A 23,385-nucleotide genomic window follows, 5' to 3' on the forward strand; every position below is an offset into this window, starting at 1 on the left:
TTAGCTTTAGGGTCGGCTTCATATAAAGTTCACGTTTTCAAATGTAACGCGTCATCATTCATATATTATCATTGATGAAAAGATAAAAAAACAAGTCATTTCCGAAAAGCGGTCTACATACGATTCCCGATGTCAATTTTCACCATCATGTCGTGTCATGTCATGTTTTCAAGCCAGAGTCAGTCAATGCCGTGCTCGCAACAAGTGACAAGTGAAACTATGACCATGACAAGTCAGCGTAAAACATAAACCTGATTGGGGATGTGTTCATCACTTACATATCTAGGTCTAAAACAAGCACGAAATGGTTCCGAACCTATAAAAACTTTTACTAAGAAACATGATTGCATCAGATTATATAGAAAGAGCAGGATTAGTATTTCCAATTGTAGAACGATGACAGTGTGGCCGAGTTCAATCCCTGCAGCAATATCCCGCAATTGAAAAGCAATGAACAAAACCACTAGTAAAGCTAGATCGGAATTGGCCAAGCAATTTAGATATAAAACCAAGGAATCCGTTATGTTAATCTTTGTGAAGACTGTTCAACATCATCCCTCTAAGCAGGCAGTCAAGACCCCGTATCCGCACACATCCAGGGAATTTGTTCGCATCACTTTAGGTGGATGAAGAGGTTGTCGTTGATAAAATTCTTCGCCAAATATTTTGCTTCCTGTGATGCTCATAACGATCCGCTTGCCAGTGTTCAAAACATTTTTACCAGCGTTCCAATTTTGAGTTGCAAAATCGAAGTTTTAGCTGCCATGGCTGCCAGAATCCAAATTATTTGTCACAGTATCGTTTGAATGTTAAATCGCGAGATTTCGGAATTTCAGTTTCCGTTAGGTTGAATTTCCAGCTGCTTGACTTTTGAAATCTTAGTTGCTAAAGTTTGGAGTTTCGTCACATTTAGTTTCGACTTCGTTTGCAGCAATTCCCGCAGTAATTCTTCTTGAGAAGCTTCTTTTGTTCTGCATGCCCTCACATGGCAGTCTTATTATGACACGGAGAAGTCCACGGGTTATTATAATGAAACAAGAAGCTACGTATGTTCGAGGTGTTAAACAATGGTTATAATGCTGGACCTTTGACACCACGAATCGCTCCGGCATCTTGAATTCACCGTGATGTTCTTTGATATAGTAGTATTACTCACCGGATTCGTTTTGACAACACAGGCAACGTAATTTGAGACTGACTCTTGCAACCGCCTTTCATTATACTCAGAATTGATATTGATATCTTCGAGATGTATAGCAACCAAAAACTGGTAATTGTTTAGAAAAATACCTTGTAGTGTCGGGTGTGTGCAATAAAAAAGCTCTGAACTTCATGATCAATAGGTACATGTACCAACTTCGATAATTTATTGTAACATATCACATTATTCACAAATTCATGCCAATCATGTAGAATACACTTTATACATTTTTAATTTTAGTTACAAGAAAGATACAATAATGCTGCTGATGCTAGACCGCCAGAGTCAGTCAATAGTTCTTGAAAATAATCCCTTCAAAATACTGTTAGATTGAAGAGTTTTCTTACATTATGGACCTCAAATTGCAGGTTTCGTCTGCAGTTTGAGACAAAGAAGTTCCAATATCGTGAAGATTTTAATGCTTGTTGACTCTATTAAGTGTGTGCTGTATTCGAATTCCAACCCGCGTAAAATCCCCATAAGACTTTTAGTTAAGGTCTTATCAGTTCGTATACATGTTCAACTACAATCTCTACACGATTCTTGTAAGATTCTTAGTTGGAAGACTCAGTAAAACTTCTAAAAATCCTCTTATTAGGATTTTCGAGCTGTGAGATAACTAAACTGTTCTAACAATTCCACTTGATATTCAACAGTGCTGCGGTGTGGAATCTGGTGTCAATGTCAGGCAATTGCGCAATGTCAGGTAACTCGACAACACTCTGTACATCACAGAAGTCCGTGCGTACATGCATTGGGCAGGAATATCTTTGAACTCCAGTCATGTCAGTTGAAAAGCTCGCCAGACCTCATATTGAATAAAGTTCTAAGTTATCGTCTTGATGGTCGTGGTGGTTGCTGACGTCAGAGTCTCGTCGATTCACGATCTCGTGCAAATCCTCCATCTGCACGTGACGATATCGCTCAATCTGCTTCAGTTTACGCTGCCAGTAGAGTTGATATGATATCACTGTTGCAACCAGAACGATTGCAATTATCCCGAAAAAAAAGGTGGCAATGATCAAAGGATGCTTCGAGAGGTTGAAGTGTATACCTGCAATAAGTAGACGACGGAAACTAAAAAAATAGAACACTGAAAATTTCGCCAGGGGATCACATAGCCGCTTTTTATCCAAAATCTAAGACATTGTGAAACAACTAAAAAAGGCAATTTTAATGAGATTTAAAAATGATTGCCTCACTATTTCACTAGTGCAGTAAACTTTTGATAAATGGTCACATGCATGTATGCACAGGTCATGTCGAACAGTACGTCATTAAAAAAAATACAGATGGTGATCTCTGACCTCTTTGACAACTAATCTTCATTTTGGTCGTGTGCAGCACATCGAAATCACTCGGGAAAAATACGTTTATACCGACTTTTCTACAAAAATGCCTCAAGCAGCATGAACACAACTTAGAAAATCTGTTCCAGTCATTGGTTTAACGTGTCGATGAACATGCCTTTTATCTTATTACGGTGCTTTATCAGGCTGAAGTTTTACTCTTAGCTGGTGTTTTAGTAACGGCCCAAACGCGGTTTTCTCTCGAAAACTTCATAACTTAATGATTTAATTCTGCCAAGAATCAAGTGCTGGTTTGGTCACCCTTATGAAAAGAAACCACTCACTTAAACATCCGGCTTCGTCGATATGATCTTTACAATCGCCATATCCATCGCAGCGATCCACTGGAAGGATACAGTGATCTTCGCCCGGGCATGGGAGGTAGCCCGGACGGCACCGCTCGTCATCTAAAAAGCATAGATTGAACGGACGTAAGAGAGGGTTTGTGATGTGTGTGCTGATGCGCTGATCACAACACAACTGGCATTGGTGATATCAATTTACCCCGACGCAGATGGAGGGGAAGGAGTATCACGGCCTTCAGTGACTGGATTAAGATATCATAATATAATTCGTTTATAAGGTCATTAATCCCATTCTCACCAATCCAATGGTACCCTAGATTGCGATAGTAACCGAGGACTACTCTGTTTCCCCTTTGAGTAAAATTTGTTTCGAACCAGTCCGGCTGCATAGTTCCTCGATTTTTCGCAGTGAGACTAAAAAATCGGAGAACGACAATGCTTGAATGTACCCAATGTATCGCAAAATCACTCATTTGAGAAGACAGAAGGACATTTTTCTGCTGCAGTCACGTTCTAGTTTACTTATTATCTATTCATCTGTGAAAAGTTGGTTATTCTGTCTTTAGGAGAAAGAATTTCTGTATTGAAAAAAGAAAACATACAGAGGAATTTTGCGGAGGCCGTCTCGTAACTATGGAAACTGGCTTGACGAACATGTAACCTCGGTCACCACCGGACACCTCTTTGTAAAGTATGATGTTATATTATATACTATCGTTTTATTATGCTGTAATATATCAAAACTTTAGGTGCGCTCACCCGTGCAATTCCTTTCATCCGTGCCGTCAATACAGTTGATCACATTATCACAGCGGCTGAAGTAATTCACACATTGTGGGATCTCTGTGCATTTGAATTCATTGGTCGTGCAGTCAATATCTGACGAAATGAAAATACAATGATACAATCATGTTGCGCCTCAGTAAAAATCCGTTTACTGATTGGCTCACAGGCGTAACGTGTCCACCTGACAATTGCATCTGCGCTGAAAACAGTAACATATGGCCTGGGGGTGGGGGGTGGGGGTGGGGGGTTATGAGATTTAGCACATGCCGTTCTGTTAATTGGTAAGGTTGGCTGCCCATAAATAATGCAAATTAGAACTTTGAACCAGTGCAATTATATTATATAAGAATCTAATATGAGCTTTTAGCAGTGTTTAGTGAAATTTACAAAATAAAAACGCAAGAAAGGAAAAACTATTTTCAGTACTGCAAAATTACGCATGAAACGAAAAAAAATATTTTCCAAAGCTACAATTTACAACTAACAATTTCTTCTTACTGCACCACTTGGAAAGTAAGAAAAATGTTTATCCCTTGATTTAGAGATGTATGGTTACCTTACTATTGCCATTCAAAGGGGCACTAGCTTTGGACTGATCACTATACATCTGCAGAAGTCGAGCTTTGTCTCTTTACAAAGCTGAGAAGGGAACATGTAATCAACTTCACCCTGGGATAGGGTTCTGGTTGATTGCAGCTTGAGAGGGAGGGAGATGAAAGTACGCACCTGCATTGTAACGTATTGTAAAGTTGACCTTCTCTACTCCTTCTGCGCTAGCTGTGGCTGCCACTTTGACTAATATCTCAATATTTTCTTCGAGAATCCTCGGCAGCTGCCCATCGCAAGAATAAGGCGTAGGGTTGCTGTCATATGTCGGCGATATCAGACCCGAAGGGTTATTATGCGCTGATGGAGCTTTTCTTGCATTGTCGCTTCCTGTAAAACAGTCATAAACACTCGGTTTATCACTCATAAGCGAGAAAGCGCTCCGGTGTGACGTACACGTGTCAATATACGTAAGATGTGTTGTCAAAAACGAGCCTTATATATTCTTGGTATTGTGAATCATTCATACGTTTTTGATACGAATAATGTCATACGGTAGCAATTTTTCGTAAATTTCCAATTTTGGATGATTATGGTATGCAGGCGTGCTGAATGTATACATTCAGCCACTGATATATACAACGTAGTTCAACAAGATGCAGGCATGTCCTACCTATAAAGTTGAACAGACAAAAATGCATACAGCTGGAACATATTAGACACGCAAAATTTTAAATCAGCCCCTCCTCCGAAAGCCACACGATTCCAGGCGGGCACATGCGATATGACATTTACTTATAACAGCAAGTGGAACATTTCACCTTCCTCACCGGTGATGACGTCACCACATTTTATGGAGAGAATGACCTAACATCTGAAAAAAAGGTCGCGGATGTCAACTAAAACGTCTTCAGTGTATGGACTATGATTCTTGTTGTATTTTGGATATCTATTAGTCTTTTAGTCATGAGATAAATATTATCATGATCATGTTTTAAGTGGAGTTTTACCTGGCGTTTCGTTGTTAGTGGTTCGACGACTGTCGTCCTGCGGGTCTGCAGTTGATGTGTTCGGAACCTGAGCGCAGTCTGTGTGATCATAATAAATCTGTCTAACATCATCTGAATATCCTATTATACGGAGTGTATCGTCTTCAGGAAGCAAGCTGATATCCTGAAACAAGTCACTTCTTAATAAGTATTACGCAGTTTTCGAGATTTTTTTGGTGATTCCACATAATCATTACATTGCTAGTTTATTTTGCCGTGATTCCGTTAAGCATTAGGTTGCTCTTTTAAACGTCGTTTCGAGAATCACCATGCGATCAAACCGTATCTGTAAAGCGCAGAAAATATACAGTGCAACTGACATTCCGGAACCAACAATAACTGATAAGTGATCAAAAACCCCATCCCAAGTCAAAAGACCCAGAGACAAGATCTTCAGTTCCGTATGCTATATGTAAAACATTGATAAACAATCTCATTACATTCCTCCGGCTATTTCATCAGTGTATTCTGTTATGTTCCAATTCTTACCGCTAACCGGATGTCCCAGTATCCACCCCTGACAATGCTCTCTAAAACGACGCTACATCCATCCTCGCTGGAGTTATATATGCTATTAGGGCCTGAGAGGTAGATAGTCCCTCCTCCGGACACTTTAAGGTTACGGTAGCTTTCGTTACCACATAATTCGTCCAGGTAATAAACTGAAACCAAAAAAAATCATGTAAGAATATATTGCATTTTGCTATATCAGAACGTGCACAATAAACACACGTACTGATTCAGATTTTTAAGGCAGTTTCATTTTTTGATTAAAAACATCAGCACACTTAACAAGCGTTTGACATCTACGGTGGCTGGGAAAGGACATCATGCAATTTTTTTTCTCAAAATAATCTCGGAATTTCGACTTTTTACGGCGTCCTTCACGTCTTCATTCAACTTTCCTTTTCACATTTCCTGCCAAATAAATCATGGTAAGTACCGTATCAGTGCAAACATGGTCTTTTGAGAACAACTAAGTAAACATCTATTAGCCAGAGTTATTGAGTGGCAGGAGTTCAAGCCTCGATTTCGTAAGTCAGAATTCCGAGATAAAAAGTTGGAATTCATGGTCATGGTCAGTGCAGGTGACGATACTGATGGGGACCATCGGTCGATGTTTGAATTGGACGGTGGAAGGGTTACCAGTTAGGTGGACTGCCAGGCCACTGGATTCACTTGTAAAACCTCAACCATACGATTATGGGCATAAACCAAAACACCCAAATAGTACTAATTTTCAGATAAGTGCAAGAATACGTACCTTTTGGGGTGAGATGATTACCCAAGGTTGTCAGGCCCTGGAGCAAAATACATAGTATCAACGAGTAAACAGGGTCACGAAACAAACTCATTTTGAGAGAGAAATAATAGGTTTTATAGAATGTGACGAAACGGGAAGAGTAGATATTTTTTCACCATGGTTTGCCCATGTTGGCAAGATTTGTCATGAGCTGGACTGCGTAATCTTCAAGAGTTCGAGGGGTGCATGGGAGGTTACGATGACCTCAAAGAGCAAACATTGTTTATGCAACATGCAAAAAGATATTGTTTAACATTTGAGATAATGTATATTTTGCCATCTTTCTTGATGAGAAAAGGAACTGATAGCAAATAATTGTGTCTGTTTACGAAATGTTCACCTTCGTCACCTTCGATATGAATAGACTGACCCCGATATCTTTTGATCAAAGTGCATTAAAATTCGATATATTACGCACGCATACAATAGTATATTATCTGTGCTATGTTTCATGTCGGTGCGCTATCCGATCATTTAAGAGGTCAAGCAATTATTGACTTTGATAAGAGAAGTGAAGAGAAAGTGATATATAGAATTTATTATTATCAGTTCGATCAAACCGCCCCTCTTTAATTCTCAGGTGAACAAATAAATCGCTCTCTGTGCACTAGGTGGCGGTTTCTTTGTTGGCGTTATCTCATTTTTAGATCACTATAAATTCGATTATTTAAGACACCCCTGTGTTGACCTCCCCGTTGACAGATTAAGAAAAGGAACGCATAATGCATAGATATCACATAATATAGCTTGATAAAGCCCGACCGCCCTTGGTAGGTTATAGTATGTTTACAATTTTAGTGTACAGAATATAAGAGCCGATGATAATAAAAACCAAGCAAGATACATACTATGCAAATCACTGTCGAAATAAGTAAAGTATTCGGTATTGCAACTCGATTTTCAGGTTGATCATAATGATTATCTCAAAGAATTACCTGACATAGTTTGTTTCGTTTTCACCTTGCATCAATATCTTCGTTGACAGTCATGATCAGTTAATCAATAAGTTATATACAGAGTATCGTCGAAATATTTGACCTGACAGGTATACACAAAGCTTTCAGTGAATAGAAAACAAAATGGCTTGTGGTCGAAGCACACCAGGTTCGTAATCTTTCCTACCTCTTTATTTACTTTAGCTAACATACCATCTGTTGTTAAAAAAGAGCTGCTTTGATCCGGTGTAACGTTTTTGATTGTACCCAATATTTCAGTGTTCCTTACAATGCAAGACGAGTTAACCGTCATGACATTGCGTATAAAAAAATGATGGCCAGTCAACAACTGTTTTGCGTCCTCGTCGGCAGTGGTCTGCGGAGTAACCATCCCATCCTCCAACGGCAACGATGAGCAACGTCAGAACTCTGTGATGGAGATTGCAACTATTTGCGCTTATCAAGGTACATTCCCAAAGGAAGGGATTTACTGACCAGGTTTATGGCACGTTTTTTGTAGCAAAATTTGATTTTTCACAGCATTCGTTCGATTATTTACAACATTCGTTCGATTTGTCACAACATTCATTCGATTTCTCATGAAATTCATTACATTTGTTCGATTCATTAGACACAATTCGATTATTTCATGGACATTCATTCAATTCAATGCAGCTATATTCATTTGATCACTGACATATTCATTCGATGAAATCGAAGTAACATTTTTAATCCTATAAAGTCAACCACGACATTCGTTAATTAACCGAACATACCGCTCGTCTTTATTGCGCACATTCATTCGATAGTGACACACATTCATTCGATTTTGAACACGTCCATTCGATATTTTTGCATACCTTCATTCGATCCTTGCGCACATTCATTCGATTTCTGAACAGGTTTCATTCGATTTTCTAAACTGTTCATTCGATTTCTGAACAGGTCTATTCGATTTTTTCATACTTTCATTCGATTTTCCTACACTTTTATTCGATTTTGCACACATGCATTCGATTTTTCTCCGCGCGTTCATTCGATTCGTACACTCATTCATTCGATTTTCACAGTAAATCCTATTCGATTCCGATTGGTTAATGCTGGCACGTGTATGCGGTTACCTATGTATACAGTGTACGTAGGCTGTATGCACTGGGTGGAGTAGGACACTGACTGACACTGGTACTGGACAGAGAGCCCGGCATCATCAGCAGAGAAATAAATCGTTCCCGTTCCCATCACTAATTAGGCCTACTACTTCTTAGTTTATTACCTTGCCATGAGATTCCCCATTTTTTCGAATGCTAACACGCATTTCTGTCATTGTGGAAGCTGAAGAATCGCCAAGAAAGATCGAAAGTAATCAACAATCTCCGCGCGTCCAGGCGGCTGATGCAGTGACGTCACAAGATGGCACATGACCCTTGGCGAATCGAACGAATGTCGCACATTATGAATCGAATGAATTTCGGGATTAGCTGTTCCGGCATTCGTTCGATTCCACCAGCTGCATTCGATCGTTACAATCGAATGCGATTTGATTTGATTCTATGTATCGTCGATTTGATCACGTTTTGATTCATTCGAAAAAATCAAACAGTTCATTCGATTTATTGTTATGTGTTCGAAAGCGTTTTGCTCATTCGATTTAAGTAGACGCCTATTTGGTGTCTGGGATAATGGTCAATCAAACGTTCTAATCATCAAATTATGCTACATCTAACATGCTATACAGGTTTCACGCTCTATCATTATTCCAGTTTTCTGCACGTGGCGTTATGGCATCGCCTATATCGGCTTCTTCGGCATGTTTCTGATGTATGCAATGAGATTGAATCTCAGCCTCGGTATCGTGTGCATGGTGAAGAGATCAACCAATAGGGAGTCGTCAAATTTGACACTGACCAATCAGACTACGCCGTCGTATTTGAATTTAAATGTTACACCAACAGATGGCATTGTCGAGGACCAGTGTTTGGCATCGATAAGGTCTGACTCGGATATAGTAAGTTACCCAGAAAGCGTTTAAGCAGAAGATTCTTTGATTTTTAAAAATAATTTTCATTGTCAGTTATAGACCTACTCATGGATTCAAATTCGGGCGAGAAACCCACACGAGATCAAGAAGTACCTTGATAGATTTAACAATTTTATTGCACAGGTGGCGGTATTGCTCTATTTACAGCAATGAAAATCGGATGACAGCGTCAAGCTGAATTCGAGACAAACAGTTTAGTATCCGACAGTATTTACCATCTCCGTAAGCATACTATAATTTATTTTTAGGAAGGGACATTCGAATGGCCACGGTCCCTCCAAGGCACCATGCTGAGCGCCTACTTCTACGGGTATATCGTCACCCAGATTCCAGGCGGATGGCTGGCGAAGCGATTCGGTGCGAAAATGATACTATTCCTCGGGCTAACTGTGTCGGCAGCAGGCACCTTCCTTACCCCCTTGGCGGCAAGGACCAGCATGTATTTTGTGATTGCCATAAGGGTTGTTGTTGGGATCGGATCGGTATGTTTTTGTTACACATCATCAGGAGCGTAGCTAGCAGAGGGGGAGGGGACAAATTCCCCTGTAAGTCACATAAAATCTGGGGGTGCATGATTTTTGCCGAAGCAAGACGGTGTAATTTTACAACGCTCCCACCCCCAACCAAAAAGCTAACCACGCCCGTATATAAGATTTTTATGGAAATCTGTCCATTTCTGATCACTATCAAGCAGTTTCTTTCTAGATATATAATGTCAATATCTTTTGCTAGGGTGTCATGTTCCCCTGCTGCCATCAGTTGTGGGCCCACTGGGCGCCAGTCTTCGAGAGAACCAAGCTAGTCTCGCTGAGCTACTCCGGGACCATCTTTGGCAACATCGTCACATATTTCCTTTCAGGTTATCTCTGTGTGTATGGGTTTGATGGAGGATGGCCGTCTATTTTCTACATATCTGGTTGGTAAACATTTCCAAGGCTTTGAATGAGCAAGGCATCAATCGATTTATACATACTAGTTGTCAATCACAGTGTTTTCAGATTCACTTGCTTAGTTATCATTCACCGTTGCCTTGCGCTTAAACAATTGAAGAATGTCGTTTCGACCCGAAACAAAACTCCAGAGTTTTCAACCTTACGGTGTGATATGAATTGGTCACTGCAAGTTCCCAAACGTAAGAGAAGAAGGTCATGAACTGCAAAGCGAAACTCAGTGCTGGACTGTCGGGCCGTTTACACGGGACCAAACCGATCTCGATCGAATCGGATCGTTCTAGACAGGCCTGCCGTGTAAACGCGCACGAATGTGATCTGGTCTAGAGTACATCTACGTCATGACGGACCTAACCAAAATTGCTTACATTTTCGCATTGCTACAATGAAAGACCTAATACAGAAACCACATGTCTGTTGACTGTGCTTTAATAGAGACTGGCATCATGCCTAGTCTCTCTAAGGCACCTATTCCATAGAGCTTTACCCTATACTATACTATACGCGAACAATAGTTTCATGGTCATGCACCCTTTGTGAAGCCATTGTTCGCGTATAGTGTAGTATACCGTATACCTCTATGGGGAAGGTGCCTTTAGGCGGACACAGACTACACACTGTTTAAGGTTCTGGGTTACCAAGTATTGAAGGCAGATGTGGACAAGTTGGTCAAGTAGCTAAACATTTCACAGACAGACTAACATTTAACTCTCTATTTTAATGGAATCCATGCCTCTGCGGTGGGCTACCCAAGAATAAAATCCCCTTGACCTTGATGATTCTGGAGGGAAAATACAAAGATAGCTACTGTTGATATGCTGACAGTGCTTGTCCAGAGGAAGAGAAGGGCAATTTCGATTTTATTTAGGGATTTGATATGCTTGTTCTTGTATTCTTTTGACGTGACATCCCATATCCCTGGTCGATCCTGTACCAGCTCTATGAATTTGAAGGTTTCCGCCGTAGATATGTTACAAGTATCTGCCAGAGCTCCTCTTCTATTCAGTATGCAGGATGCTACTGACCAAATGCCCACTACACAGATCTCCAGCATCTTCAGACACAGGAATGCAATCTGGTATCACTTACAACACCAGAAATAGACCTATTTTGAGGTCATTACCATTGACCAACTCAGTTTAGATACCAACACACCTGTCAACAACAGGCCAAGATAAACAAATTGCTTGGCAAGAATAGAGCAGTCTCCCTCAGCGGCCAACACTTGGCAGAGTACCTCCCCAGTATCAAATTACTTTGCAAAGAAAAGTTTGTGGACCAGACACACTGCCATGGAAGTTACCTGAAGGGATGGTATCAATTAAAACACTTTAGATAGATGGTAGTCTGTGTCCGCCTTTAAAGCACAGTTAATAGAGACTGGCATCATGCCTAGTCTCTCTTAAAGCACAGACAACAGACACCACTATACCCCCTCACACTCAGAAACCACAACCCCTTCCTGCTACTTAATACTTCTTGTTCGATGTACACACTAATACGACATAACGAGACTTACGCCATTCATGGCGTCGTGAGCATCCGCTCAAGTCTCTCTGGTCTGGCCGGGTCTGGTCGGTACCGTGTAAATGGCGCAATTATTTCATAGTGTTTGGTCATAAGCTCCGATTTCAAAATCTGCAAATTGAAAAGTACTCAAATGAACCAAAACCAAATTGGCTTTCAGGAATAGCAGAGGTAGTGTGGCTGGCCATATGGTTAGGACTTGTTTATAACTCACCGAGTGAGCACCCCTGTATATCCGAGGACGAGAAAGACTATATCATAGACAACATTGGCGACTCAGTGGCAAAGACGGTAAATAATTGTACATCGTCATTAAAATCTGATTTTGAAAAGAAGAAGAACGACGACAGACCCAGCAAACGTATGAAAATGGAATTCGTGATATGTTAATTATTGAAGTTTTATTCCCTATCGGCAAAAGCAAATTCATGCATTCATTTTCGCAAACCGAAATTTAGATCCACCGAATCTGTAATTGAGGTAACAGTACGCTTATTATCAAAATCATTGTGATTATGATTAAAATTGTTATAACACTTCGAGTCTTGGCGTCACACGTGCTGATATCTGCTTAATACTCATTCATCATTTTTACAAAACGATTAGCTCTTCTGTCTTTAATAGTTTTGGGATATACTTTTTCTAAGTGATATATGCTTGATTGCCAAACTGCGCGAAAATATCACACAGGAAGCTAAGATTTCATCTTTGCTAACAAATATTGTATTATGTCCTGTTGTCTATCAATCTTATAATTATGTTTCCAACAGAGAGCAGGATATAGGGTCACTGTACACAGGGCGCTGGTGTACAAATGTACTGGTGACCAACTAAATCAACTCCTGGGAAACATATTCTAATGCTCTTTTCTCCCCTGACAGAGTCAACGTGTACCATGGCTTAAGTTTGCCACCTCAATGCCTCTGATTGCCATAATAGTTGCCCACGTGTGTAACAACTACGTCCAGTATACGCTGATGACATGCCTGCCGACTTATATGAAAGATGTCTTGAAGTTTGACATGAAGCAAGTGAGTTGCAAACTTGCCTTACTTGACAGTAAGGCAGGTGGGTAGTAATTACGAAGGAATTCGTATTTCTTGATCTATCTTACGAATTCATATTGACCAGAAAAACATCAATCGTCTTTCTTCAGGGCTTGAAAAGGAGTCATTCCTGACTTCTGTAGCGGGCAGTGCTATCTCCTTACCGACAAATAAGAAAGATAAAAAACGGAATTCAAGCTGAAATGTGCATAATTTACACTATATATGGGCATGGTACCTTCCGAATCGCATTGTAATTGTCATCCTTTGAATTTCAGAACGGTTTGTTTTCCTCGTTGCCCTATGTCACCATGCTCATATGCGCCATCATATTCGGCCAGCTTGCCGATTGCCTCCGAGACAGGGGGATCCGAACAGTCATTGTGAGGAAGGTTTATCAATTCCTAGGTAAATTGAACTGTGTACGATCCGAGATAGAGGTACATCATTATCAGAATGAAGCCATGTCATTGAATCTCTTAACCGTTCAAGGAACCCAAGACGAAGTCATGTCTCTTTGTAGACATCTAATTAACCATTTCCAGGTCGAAAATCTCGATGAAATTATTTTCAGATGCCGAGTTAAAATTTCATTCAGTTTGTAGCCGCGCATGTACATCATAAGATTCTATGAGGAATCTTATTTGAAATCTTAACTAAGAATCCTGCAATAATCTTGTAACGAATGTTTGAAACTGAATACATGTAAAATGTTATGTAAGAGTATTATAAGAATCTTATCGTGAGTCTCACCTGGCACACCTTATAGTGAGTTTTCGCAAATCCCCCGAAACATCAACGTGAACGCCTACCTCATTGTCCGACATCGTTATCATGGGGTCGAACAATGAGATGGGCGTTGACGCTGGCGTTTCGGGGATTTGCAAAAGCTCCCTATACGACATCCTGTAACGCCGGTAGTCACACGAGTGAGGAGTTTTATACTGTCCCAAGACTGCACTTGTTCAAACGGGCCAGGGGCAAAGGGGTGGTAATGAAAAAAGACGCATTTCGACCGTGCACATAGTTAATACATTTTGTTCATGATCAGAATGAATAAGGAACAGTCACCAAGACATTTCATGCACCGACCAGCCAGAGACAACAGCATGGCCAATCATACATGATACAAAGCAAGTAAGTCGGGAAGACGAAGTAGATGTACGGTGTCCTATAAATCAGTAATTAATTCGTTGCAGCCTTCGTGCTCCCCGCCATCTTTCTGATCGCCGCAAGCTTCGTCGATTGCGAGAGGCGGATGGTAGCAGTGGGCCTACTCATAACAGCCGTTGCGTGCTCGTCCTTGAACAGGTCGGGGTATGTAGTTAATCATCTAGATATTGCGCCAAGATACGGTGGAATACTCTTTGGAATCACTAACACCTTCGCTACTATTCCTGGGATGACCGCACCGATTGCTGTAGGACAACTCACGAGTAACGTAAGTCATATCATCCTTTTTAGTAGACCGTAGTTGTTGTAGTCGTTAGAGATAATCAGAAATGTTTTCTTCAGTACATTCCGTGTTGCAACTGACTTGCACAGTACCGGAGTCTGACAGACTCTGACTGTACTAAAGTTGTGATCAATTTCTTTTTGAATTGACAGAACAGTTATTTCGGATATTGGCGTTACCGTGGTTACCGGTTTTAATTATGATTAAGTACCTTTTTTCAATTACAGGGTACCCGTGAAGAATGGCAGGTCGTCTTCTACATATGCGCCGGCGTGGCGATATTTGGGGCCATCTTTTATTCCATCTTCGCTGACGGAAAGGAGCAGTCATGGGCTCGAGATCAAAGGTCAGAACAGGAAATCAGTATGATGGAAAAATAAGATAAAAAGAAATAACCTCCGTCAGTCAATAAAATCCTGTCCATCAAGGATAATATCGGACTTTTGTCGGATAAATCAGGAAAAGGCTAGAGAAACGGTTAAGGAGGCGGAAAAAGCCTCCTACTAGTGATACTAGTAAAACCGTTTTTTATTTACGGGAGTGGAAGACACTAGTGTTTGATAATGCTGATTTCTTTAGTTGTAATTTTACAAGCTAATCCGGTGGCCACTTGGAGACGAAATCGAGAAAGATAAGCGATCCAAGTTAGGGCACTTGTGGCGTTTTGTTTCCAAACGATGCACATGTCGAGTAACAAAGACGAGGGTGGAGTGTTTCCCACGCAGCAGGAATGTGGATGAGGTTAGTTTCGGCAGGTATATTCATATAAATAATTGTCAAATAAAGAAATATCCGACCTGACCTGTTTTTTAGCTCTTGAAAAATCTTTGATTTTTTTTCGGCTTAGCAAATAATATGCACTCCGTAGAGGTTTTTCAGCGAAATGAAAGGAGGTTTTTCACACTAATCTCAAAAACCGTCTGGGGTTTTCCATTTCACAAAAATGCTCTACGGGGTGTACATTTGTGTTGGTCGAAAAACCTCTAGTAGTTTTTAAAAACCTCAAAAACCCTTATTTTGAAGAGTGTACAAGGCCAGTTGCAGCTTTTTATTTCTTGTTCCTATCATTGCTGGAATTCACTTGGTAATTGGTACATGGGATACATTTCCCAGCATTGGTGAAAATGAATCGGGTTGAATGTAGTACATATAACTAAATGAAGGGTGTGTTTATATCTATAAGTAAATTGACCTTATTAAATAAAAGGGAGAGTACGTTAAGGGAAATTCGAGGTAATGATCGAGGTAATCTTAGACCCAACACCTAAGTGATCTGCTAATTTTTTGGTTACGTAGCCAGACCTGATGAATTGGAAAATCACAGGCGATATTGACACAGAGGAACTCTGGATCCAAAATATTGTTGTGATGGCAAGCCGGAATGTGCAAAGGATATTATAAGTTTTCTCAACATCTTCATGTAGCACAATCTCATATCAGTCGATTAGTCTACGTAAGACCACAAGGAGAACGGGTATGATTTATCAATACTTTATGGGGGAAATAGGGACATTGACCAATAGAGGACTGGCGAAAGGTTGTTGGTCAAGCAGAATGAATTGTCGGATGTTGTTGGTAAGGCCAGACGCAAAAAAAGACCACGCATGATCGAAACGCAGATATCTCTTATTATTTATAACTCCAGAATTGACGGCTGCTCCGTTTCGTTACCAGCTATGAACACGGAAAGGAATATCTCTTTGCTTCAGTTACTGGTGAGGCAGATGACACACATTAACATTTCGGCATTCGAAAACAGAAACCATGAGTTTCATTATACTGACGGAGCCAAACCATTTCAAGATCCCTTTAAATGACAAGTACTCACTTTTCGTCGTTGTCCCGTGAGAATATTTTGTTTATTTATCGATTTCATTACATCAAATGTATGTAGCTACTGTGTGGTTAAGACCACCTAAAGTGAACATTTCATTAGCTGGCGACACAACACTAGTATGATTAACGAGACAAGACCACAATTGATTTTTTAAGCCTTTTAGCAGTTACATTGTCAATGTTTGACCGCGACGCATCAAATACTGCGTGCGGTTGTGAATCTGAAATTTAGATTATGTTATTCCGGACAGTCGGGCAAGTAAATGGTGAAAAATAAACTGGTAGTTGACCCCGGAAATTTTTTGATAATCGACAAATTAGACAGACTTTGATATTTCCACTCTTTTCTGCCAACTGGCAGAAAAAACTCAAAACACGCCCCCTATTACCCAATTAGCAAAATTCGAAATTAATTTTTTCATCAAATAATTTCTTCATATCTGTAGACTTGCCACAGCAAATATTTTTTCAATACCTCTCCAAATATGTACTTGAGAGTTAAAAACATGCACTCGTCTAATTGATAGGCCTCGACCCTCCAACCTATGAATATTCATTAGTGGTCTTGTCTCTTAATAGTCAATATATAGTGGCTGGCGCCATTTTCGATTCAGTTTGACCTTCGAGCACCGCGGGCCTGCGAGAAATCGTCTTGACGGATACACTGACGAAAGCAGATGTCATATGAAAGAGCACGGTAGTTTATTTACGAATAAGATTGTCTATTTGCTAGCTGTATATTTGGTCGACGTGTCTTTGTATATTCACAGTGCGAACCCGCTTGGCTTATTCATATTGTCAGTGTTACTCGGTCGACAATTAACTGGAAAAAACTAAATCTTCGTCCAGTCAAACTCTTATTTTGAAGATTACCGAGTTTGCATTTCAACCCGGACGCCCAAACTTCTGTCGTTCAACCGAAAGACAATCAAGAAACCCCATGAAGGCCTCCGCACACTTACGCGTAAATCGGAACCACTCCTTTCCTTAACCCTCTTCATATGTAAGTCGTCCAGACTAACGCAAAGTTTGCATTTCACCCAATTACCGCACCTTATGTCGTTCAACTGAAAGACAAGAAAGAAGCCCCAAGACCTAACCCTTGTTCATACGATTTTCTCCCGAAACTAAAGTTCGGCTTCACTGCCTGAATCATTAATATCAATATCGTAGATCCCATGCGCTTTGTATTTTATTTGTCTCTTGTATTTGATTTCCCTGTCCTGTCTAGGTCGATCTTCTTTTGCCCAAGGCTGCTCCTCCCCGGCAGCGAAGATAAGAAAGACGATTGTGCCGAGTAGGTAGACGGCGCCGCAGATATAGAACACGATTTGCCATTCCTCTCGAGTCCCCTGGAAGATAAATTGTTACAACTGCTTCATGATTGCTTTACTCTTGCATTTGATGGTGTTGACACAAACGAATACTTGCACAAACACCACTCTGGTCATACTTCGTAGGTACACAGTGGCTTGTCGCAGCACAAATGTTTGAATGACTGAGAAACGGGGCTGGCCAAGGCCACACACGCTTTGGAGGACGCGCAGACTTACGACAACGCCCATCTCTTTGCAAATAATCCAAAGGGACGAATCCAAGCAGCTTCCTGCTGGTCCATGACAAAAATGTCAAATCAGGGAAGGATACAGTACCAACTTCAAATTTGCAGTGTCACTGGCAAATAAAGACTTACATTAGTTGTTAATTGTCCAACGATGACAGGAGCAATCATGCCAGGAACCGTGGCAAAAGTATTGGTCAGACCCATCAGAATGCCAGCAAAGCGTGGTGCTATATCCAGGTGGTTGACTACATAACCTGAGCGGTTGAAAGATGAAAATCCTACTGAAGCCACCAGGAGGCCTACAGCTGTCATACGGGTCTCACAGCTCACGAAGCTGGCGGCGACGAGGAAAGCACCGGGCAAGATCGAACCTAGATGCGGGAAAAAAGACATTTTAATTGTAGATTTGCATCTTTTAGCCTTTATCAACCTGCATCATTTTGACAATGTGGTCGAAGTTAATTTCATTTCGAAGTATTTGACCTGATTTTCTCTTTGTTACTAGCGTACTCAAATAGCCTGAAATAAGTTTAGAAATTGAGAATCCAACTACCATTCGAACTTGGTTTTCTGTATTTCCTTCCTTGATGTCATAATAATAATTATGAGATCTGCTTGTGCCAAAAGTTCTTAACCTTCAAGAACTAAACCACACTACTTTTTTGCACTCGTTCATGGATCCTGATTGCGATTTACGTATACATCAAATACCTGATATACCTAGCTGTCATGTGGTACCATGGTTGATTGGTGTCCGAATGAAGTTAACTTAAGTTAAATTTGCTTAGCATGAAATAACAATAAAAGCAGGAAAACTAACCCAGGGATTGATAAACCTTCCTCACAATGACTGTCCTGAAGCCCCGCTCTCTCAGGTTGTCGGCGACCCAACCGAAGATGATTGTACTGACGAACATGATCACGTATGGTAGCGAGGAATATAGACCATTCTGAAAACCAAGATAAAAACATGACTTGCTCATCAAAGGAAACATGACACACTTTTTATTGTGCTCTTGATATCATGGATCAGGTTTGAAGTCAGATAATGATGTCATACTTGCAGTAATAGTATGCGACACCGCCTGGTCAATACCGTATGACTTGTATTCTTTTACACGTTCATATAGACGTGTTTTTTTTCTGAGCTCACTAATATTTACCTGTTTCATATCAAACTTGAGGACATCCCTCATGTAAGTCGGGAGGCAGATGATGATGGTGTACTGGCAGTAGTTGTTGCAGATATGAGCGACCAGGATGGCCATTAGCGGAGGCGACTTGAAAAACGTCAGCCAAGGAATATTTTGATTCTGAAGAAGAGAGATCCTACTGTTCACAGTAAAGATCAAAGACCTATGTTGAATGGGCTTGATGAGGTGAGAGCCAAACACTCAGGGTGATCCTTAGCGTGAATCCTAGGCCTTTGATCTTTTATGCCTTATGTAGGGAAGCCCTAATATTTTTCACAGGTTTTCTAGAAATCCGACCTTTCAGGTAAACTCGGAAATGTCGGACCTTTGTCGGATAAATCAGGAAAAGTTAAAGAAACCGTTAAAAAGTCAGGAAAGCCTCCTACTTGTGGAGAGTGCTGAATACACTAAAAAGCTTATTAAGTGCAATGTTTTTGACATTTACCGCCCTGTATCACTTGTTCCTGGATGAATTTCGATGAAGTATTTACTTTATTGTTTTTCGTGTATCTTCGCAAGTGCGCCGGGCTTCTTTTTAAAAAAAAATCGACCCAGGTACAGACCTTCCGAAATCATCAAAAGGTTCCAATTTGCAAATCTCTAACATAGACATTGTGTTGTGTCCCAAAATTAGATTCAACAAACTTGGAAGAAATTGTTTTCGTACCGCAACCTAAAAAAAAGGTGGACCTTTACTTTTGAAAATAAAAAAAACTATCATAAAGTACCTTCTCATGTTCTGCTACAGAGCCAATTTCCTTAATGATATAGTCTCGCTCCTCTTGTTCTATGAATGGGTGGGTGGTGGGCGAATCGTAGACCAAGATCAGAAATAGCACCAGCCAGACAATTTGGAAGATACCTGGAGAGGATAAAAGATGGAGGCAGATTTGCATATGTACTAAACGACATTGAGTAAGATTCAGTAGAACGTCTCTCTAGGGGATTCTTGTGACTGACAAAGCTGTCCTTTATAGGGACACCCGCTATGTAAGAATAACGCCTACACTGTAAGAATAACCATATACGTCATAACATATAACCATACATTAACCATATACCAAAGGATAACGCAAACCATTTGAAAATAATGCTATGCAAGAATAATTGTCCGTTGGTCGAATCGAATCGAATGACGGGGCAAAGTTTTCTTTAAAACTTTTTTTTTCAATTCAATCTGGATTTGATGAACAATTATTGATTCGTAAACCAGGTACTCCTTCCTACCTATGATGTAAAATATAGATGGCCAACCTCCGTCGAAACCATACACGCAAAGATAACCGGATATGAAGTAAGTGACGATGTTTCCGGTTATTGAGCCTGAAACAAAACCGACTATATAAAGGCCTTTTCTGAGCGCGCTTTCTCACTGGAATTGGATTAAATTAAACGTAAATGTATTAGGCAGTTGCTACTCTAACTTTACTACACTCGCCCGTGGAAGATGCAAAACCAAAGCGGTCAACTGGTACAGTGGGTTTAAGACTTCAGACAATATGTTTCAGTTAATTCTTGGAGGTAGTTCAACAAGGCCGTCCAAATTTTGTGGCTCCTACAGGAAGATCAAGGATGACAGTGTCAACCTAAATAGCTTTTCTCCAGTACCTGAATAACAAACAGACACCAATTTGGTTCTCTCGTATACGGGCGCCCATCTTGACCATAGCGTATGGTATGCGGGGAAGTTGACGCCCTAAAATAAAATATTGATTCAAAAGCATTTCGTCAAGTATAATTGATAACATTGTGCCAAAGCAAAATCTTTGTAGTGTTCAACTTAAGCCCCCCCCCCTGCATGTTGTCACAACGGTCATTGTGTAGACGACTTGATAGCACCGATTATTACAGCCTACCGCACTTAATTTTTTCTCTCTCACGAATTAGGGAGAGAAACGTCCTTTCCTTTAACTCCATGATATGTCCAACCCCGTTCATGCGCCAATGGACCAACAAATGGTGTACCGCCACATAATGTGATCCGTTGATGAAAATAAAATAACATTGAATAACTTTGTTTACGAACCGATCCTAAGCCACAAATGACTCTCAACACCAACACGAAATAGACATTCGTCCTAGCCGCCAATGGGGTCAGTAAGGTGCACAGGCCTGAGAGTCCGAGACCCACAGCAAGCACCAGCCTTGGCCCGATTCGGTTAGCCAGCCACCCGCCAGGAATCTGAGTAACGATGTAGCCGTAGAAGTAGGCACTGAGGATGGCGCCTTGGAGAGAGCGTGACCACTCGAATGTACCTTCCTGAAATATTTCAAGTGCAGGAGCTAAATCTGCATATCTGTGAGGGACTGTAAAGACTTATCTTCTATATCGGCCTTGTTGCCAATTTTTCTTCAAGATTGAAATGAGTATCATATAAAAAAGAGCATGGGTTCGGTTAGGACATGAAATTTCCATCATTTTAAAATGAGATAGATAAAGCCTAACGGATTCATAAAACTTTCGTGAAAACGCAATCTTCATACATGTTTATATGCCACACTCGTCTATAAAAAATTCAGGTATTACTTATTAAAAATCTTCGCGAAAACTTACAACTTCAAACCGAGTGTCATTCCCCGCCTGGTTAACGCATGCGCCATCGAGACCCGTTGTGGTAGTTCCATTTACGTCAATTGTGTCATTCAAAAATGGAAAGGTTTCATTGGTTGCTGTAGTCGAATTCTGATTGGCTGCTCTTTTGACCATACAAACGATTGCGAGGCTCAGGTTTAATCGCATCCCATACATCAGTGTATTTCCAAGGAAACCGATGTAAGCGATTCCATAGCGCCAGTTGCAGTATCCTAAACGAATGTAGTGCGCTTTAGTTTTGAAAGGAGTGTTGTAAAGGTGAAGTTTGTCATCGAAAACTGAACAAAAGTGCCTGTTTAAGCGTTTTATGTGTGTAATGGGAGTATCAATAAGGTAACGTAACTGAAATTAGGTAGAGTATAACGATCCCCGTATTCGGCATCCTGGTCCAGCAAGAATGGGTCGGGCTGTGATGACCATAGCAAAGACATTATAACAAAAAAGGTTATTCAAGGACAAAGTCCTAACCAGAATCTAGGGATTTTTTCGCTTTAGACACGTCAAGTTCGAAGTACGTTCTATGAACCCAAACTAAAGGTAGCGAATACAAATATCTAAGCCAAATCGCTCAGTATTAAGGGAACCTGTTGTGAGTAGGTTGTAATTTGACTACACTATCATAAACTACTAGGTGCATTAATACAAACGCAGGCAACACTAAAAAAATGCTTACTTGGTTTTCCACCTTGACACGTCATCCTTCCCTCGCCGTGTTGTTACAAAAAAGGTTAAATTAGGACCGCTGCTCCAGAAAACCTAATACATCAGCGTCTTATGAATGAAGGTACATTTACATTGGTATCGTCGATCAGACAAATCGATGGTAAAAGCACAAGAAATATATTGCAAATCTAAAAGTTTCTAATTTCTGTGTCCTTGTTCCAATTCCTCACTACATCGAAAATACATTGATAATACATTCTTAAACAATAGCATACAGTCCAGTGTACAGTCACTTAATAGGTATCGAAAGTGACTCTTATCATCTTGTTGATTGACAGACCTATTGCACATTGATTGGCCTACAAATGACCAGCAGTGATTTTGGATAGATATATCACTACAATTGCAATCAAACTATTGATTGATGAACCGATAACATCAACACCACTTCACCCGATGATCTAACGTACCGTTAGATGGCGAGCTCTATGTTCGGCGAGCGGCTCAACCATCTTTTCAAAAATCTCAAAATCTCATATTTTCAAAAATCTCAAAAGCCATTCTTCCATTAAGCCATGAAACATTTTAATAACTAGCATATACCGTGGCGCGGGCTGTTCGAGGTATAAAAATCGGATTGTGTGGGTGTTGGTATGTTGTGGGTTTGGTGTAAATGGGGTGCTGGTTTGTGAGTAACACTTTTTTCATGAGTGTAATACTTCTTGAAAACGGAACTAACCATGTGCATGATGTACAGGCGTCCACAATGCTAAACCAATTCTCGGAAAACCAAGATGGTGCAGACTGGTGATGACTCGATATCAGCCAGCGATTAGCGCCAGAATGGTTTAAGTTACCGGTGTGTGCGTAAATCTTGTCTCCCATTGGGAACATTCCACTGTTTTCTGTGTAAAATGTCTCCAGTGTTGTTGTTGTTGCTAACAGTAAACTATGATGCGGCCTTACTGGAATCCCCTACTTACTTATACTTCTAATAACAACAACAAACAACTACTGCAACTACCAAATACTGTACATTATGTGA

At 40.5% G+C, this 23,385-nt stretch overlaps 3 protein-coding genes across 4 annotated transcripts; 1 reads left to right on the plus strand and 2 right to left on the minus strand.

The window, feature by feature from the left end:
• Positions 1 to 1,343: 1,343 nt before the first annotated feature.
• LOC135499682 (uncharacterized) lies at positions 1,344 to 6,679 on the minus strand. Its single transcript, XM_064790601.1, has 7 exons — positions 6,501 to 6,679; positions 5,726 to 5,898; positions 5,198 to 5,360; positions 4,368 to 4,577; positions 3,615 to 3,734; positions 2,835 to 2,957; positions 1,344 to 2,255 (listed from the first exon to the last, which is right to left on the minus strand). The coding sequence occupies exons 1-7, from the start codon at positions 6,589 to 6,591 to the stop codon at positions 2,011 to 2,013; spliced, it is 1,125 nt and encodes a 374-aa protein (XP_064646671.1). The 5' UTR covers positions 6,592 to 6,679; the 3' UTR covers positions 1,344 to 2,010.
• A 735-nt stretch (positions 6,680 to 7,414) lies between these two features.
• Positions 7,415 to 16,074, plus strand: LOC135499643 (sialin-like). Of its 2 annotated transcripts, none has more exons than XM_064790524.1 (9): positions 7,415 to 7,643; positions 9,235 to 9,479; positions 9,761 to 9,994; positions 10,245 to 10,428; positions 12,150 to 12,280; positions 12,871 to 13,020; positions 13,314 to 13,443; positions 14,235 to 14,476; positions 14,719 to 16,074. In XM_064790524.1, the coding sequence occupies exons 1-9, from the start codon at positions 7,619 to 7,621 to the stop codon at positions 14,869 to 14,871; spliced, it is 1,494 nt and encodes a 497-aa protein (XP_064646594.1). In that variant the 5' UTR covers positions 7,415 to 7,618; the 3' UTR covers positions 14,872 to 16,074. The 2 variants fall into 2 exon arrangements, with proteins under 2 accessions (XP_064646594.1, XP_064646593.1); XM_064790523.1 differs by lacking the exon at positions 7,415 to 7,643 and adding an exon at positions 7,676 to 7,939.
• A 254-nt stretch (positions 16,075 to 16,328) lies between these two features.
• On the minus strand, positions 16,329 to 23,174 carry LOC135499642 (sialin-like). The gene is made up of 10 exons (XM_064790522.1): positions 22,351 to 23,174; positions 21,639 to 21,889; positions 21,111 to 21,344; positions 20,693 to 20,780; positions 20,312 to 20,407; positions 19,813 to 19,946; positions 19,055 to 19,204; positions 18,712 to 18,841; positions 18,021 to 18,262; positions 16,329 to 17,679 (listed from the first exon to the last, which is right to left on the minus strand). The coding sequence occupies exons 1-10, from the start codon at positions 22,373 to 22,375 to the stop codon at positions 17,455 to 17,457; spliced, it is 1,575 nt and encodes a 524-aa protein (XP_064646592.1). The 5' UTR covers positions 22,376 to 23,174; the 3' UTR covers positions 16,329 to 17,454.
• Positions 23,175 to 23,385: the final 211 nt, after the last annotated feature.

The sequence above is a fragment of the Lineus longissimus genome, chromosome 15 (genome assembly GCF_910592395.1).
Source record: "Lineus longissimus chromosome 15, tnLinLong1.2, whole genome shotgun sequence".
NCBI classification, from domain to species: domain Eukaryota; kingdom Metazoa; phylum Nemertea; class Pilidiophora; order Heteronemertea; family Lineidae; genus Lineus; species Lineus longissimus.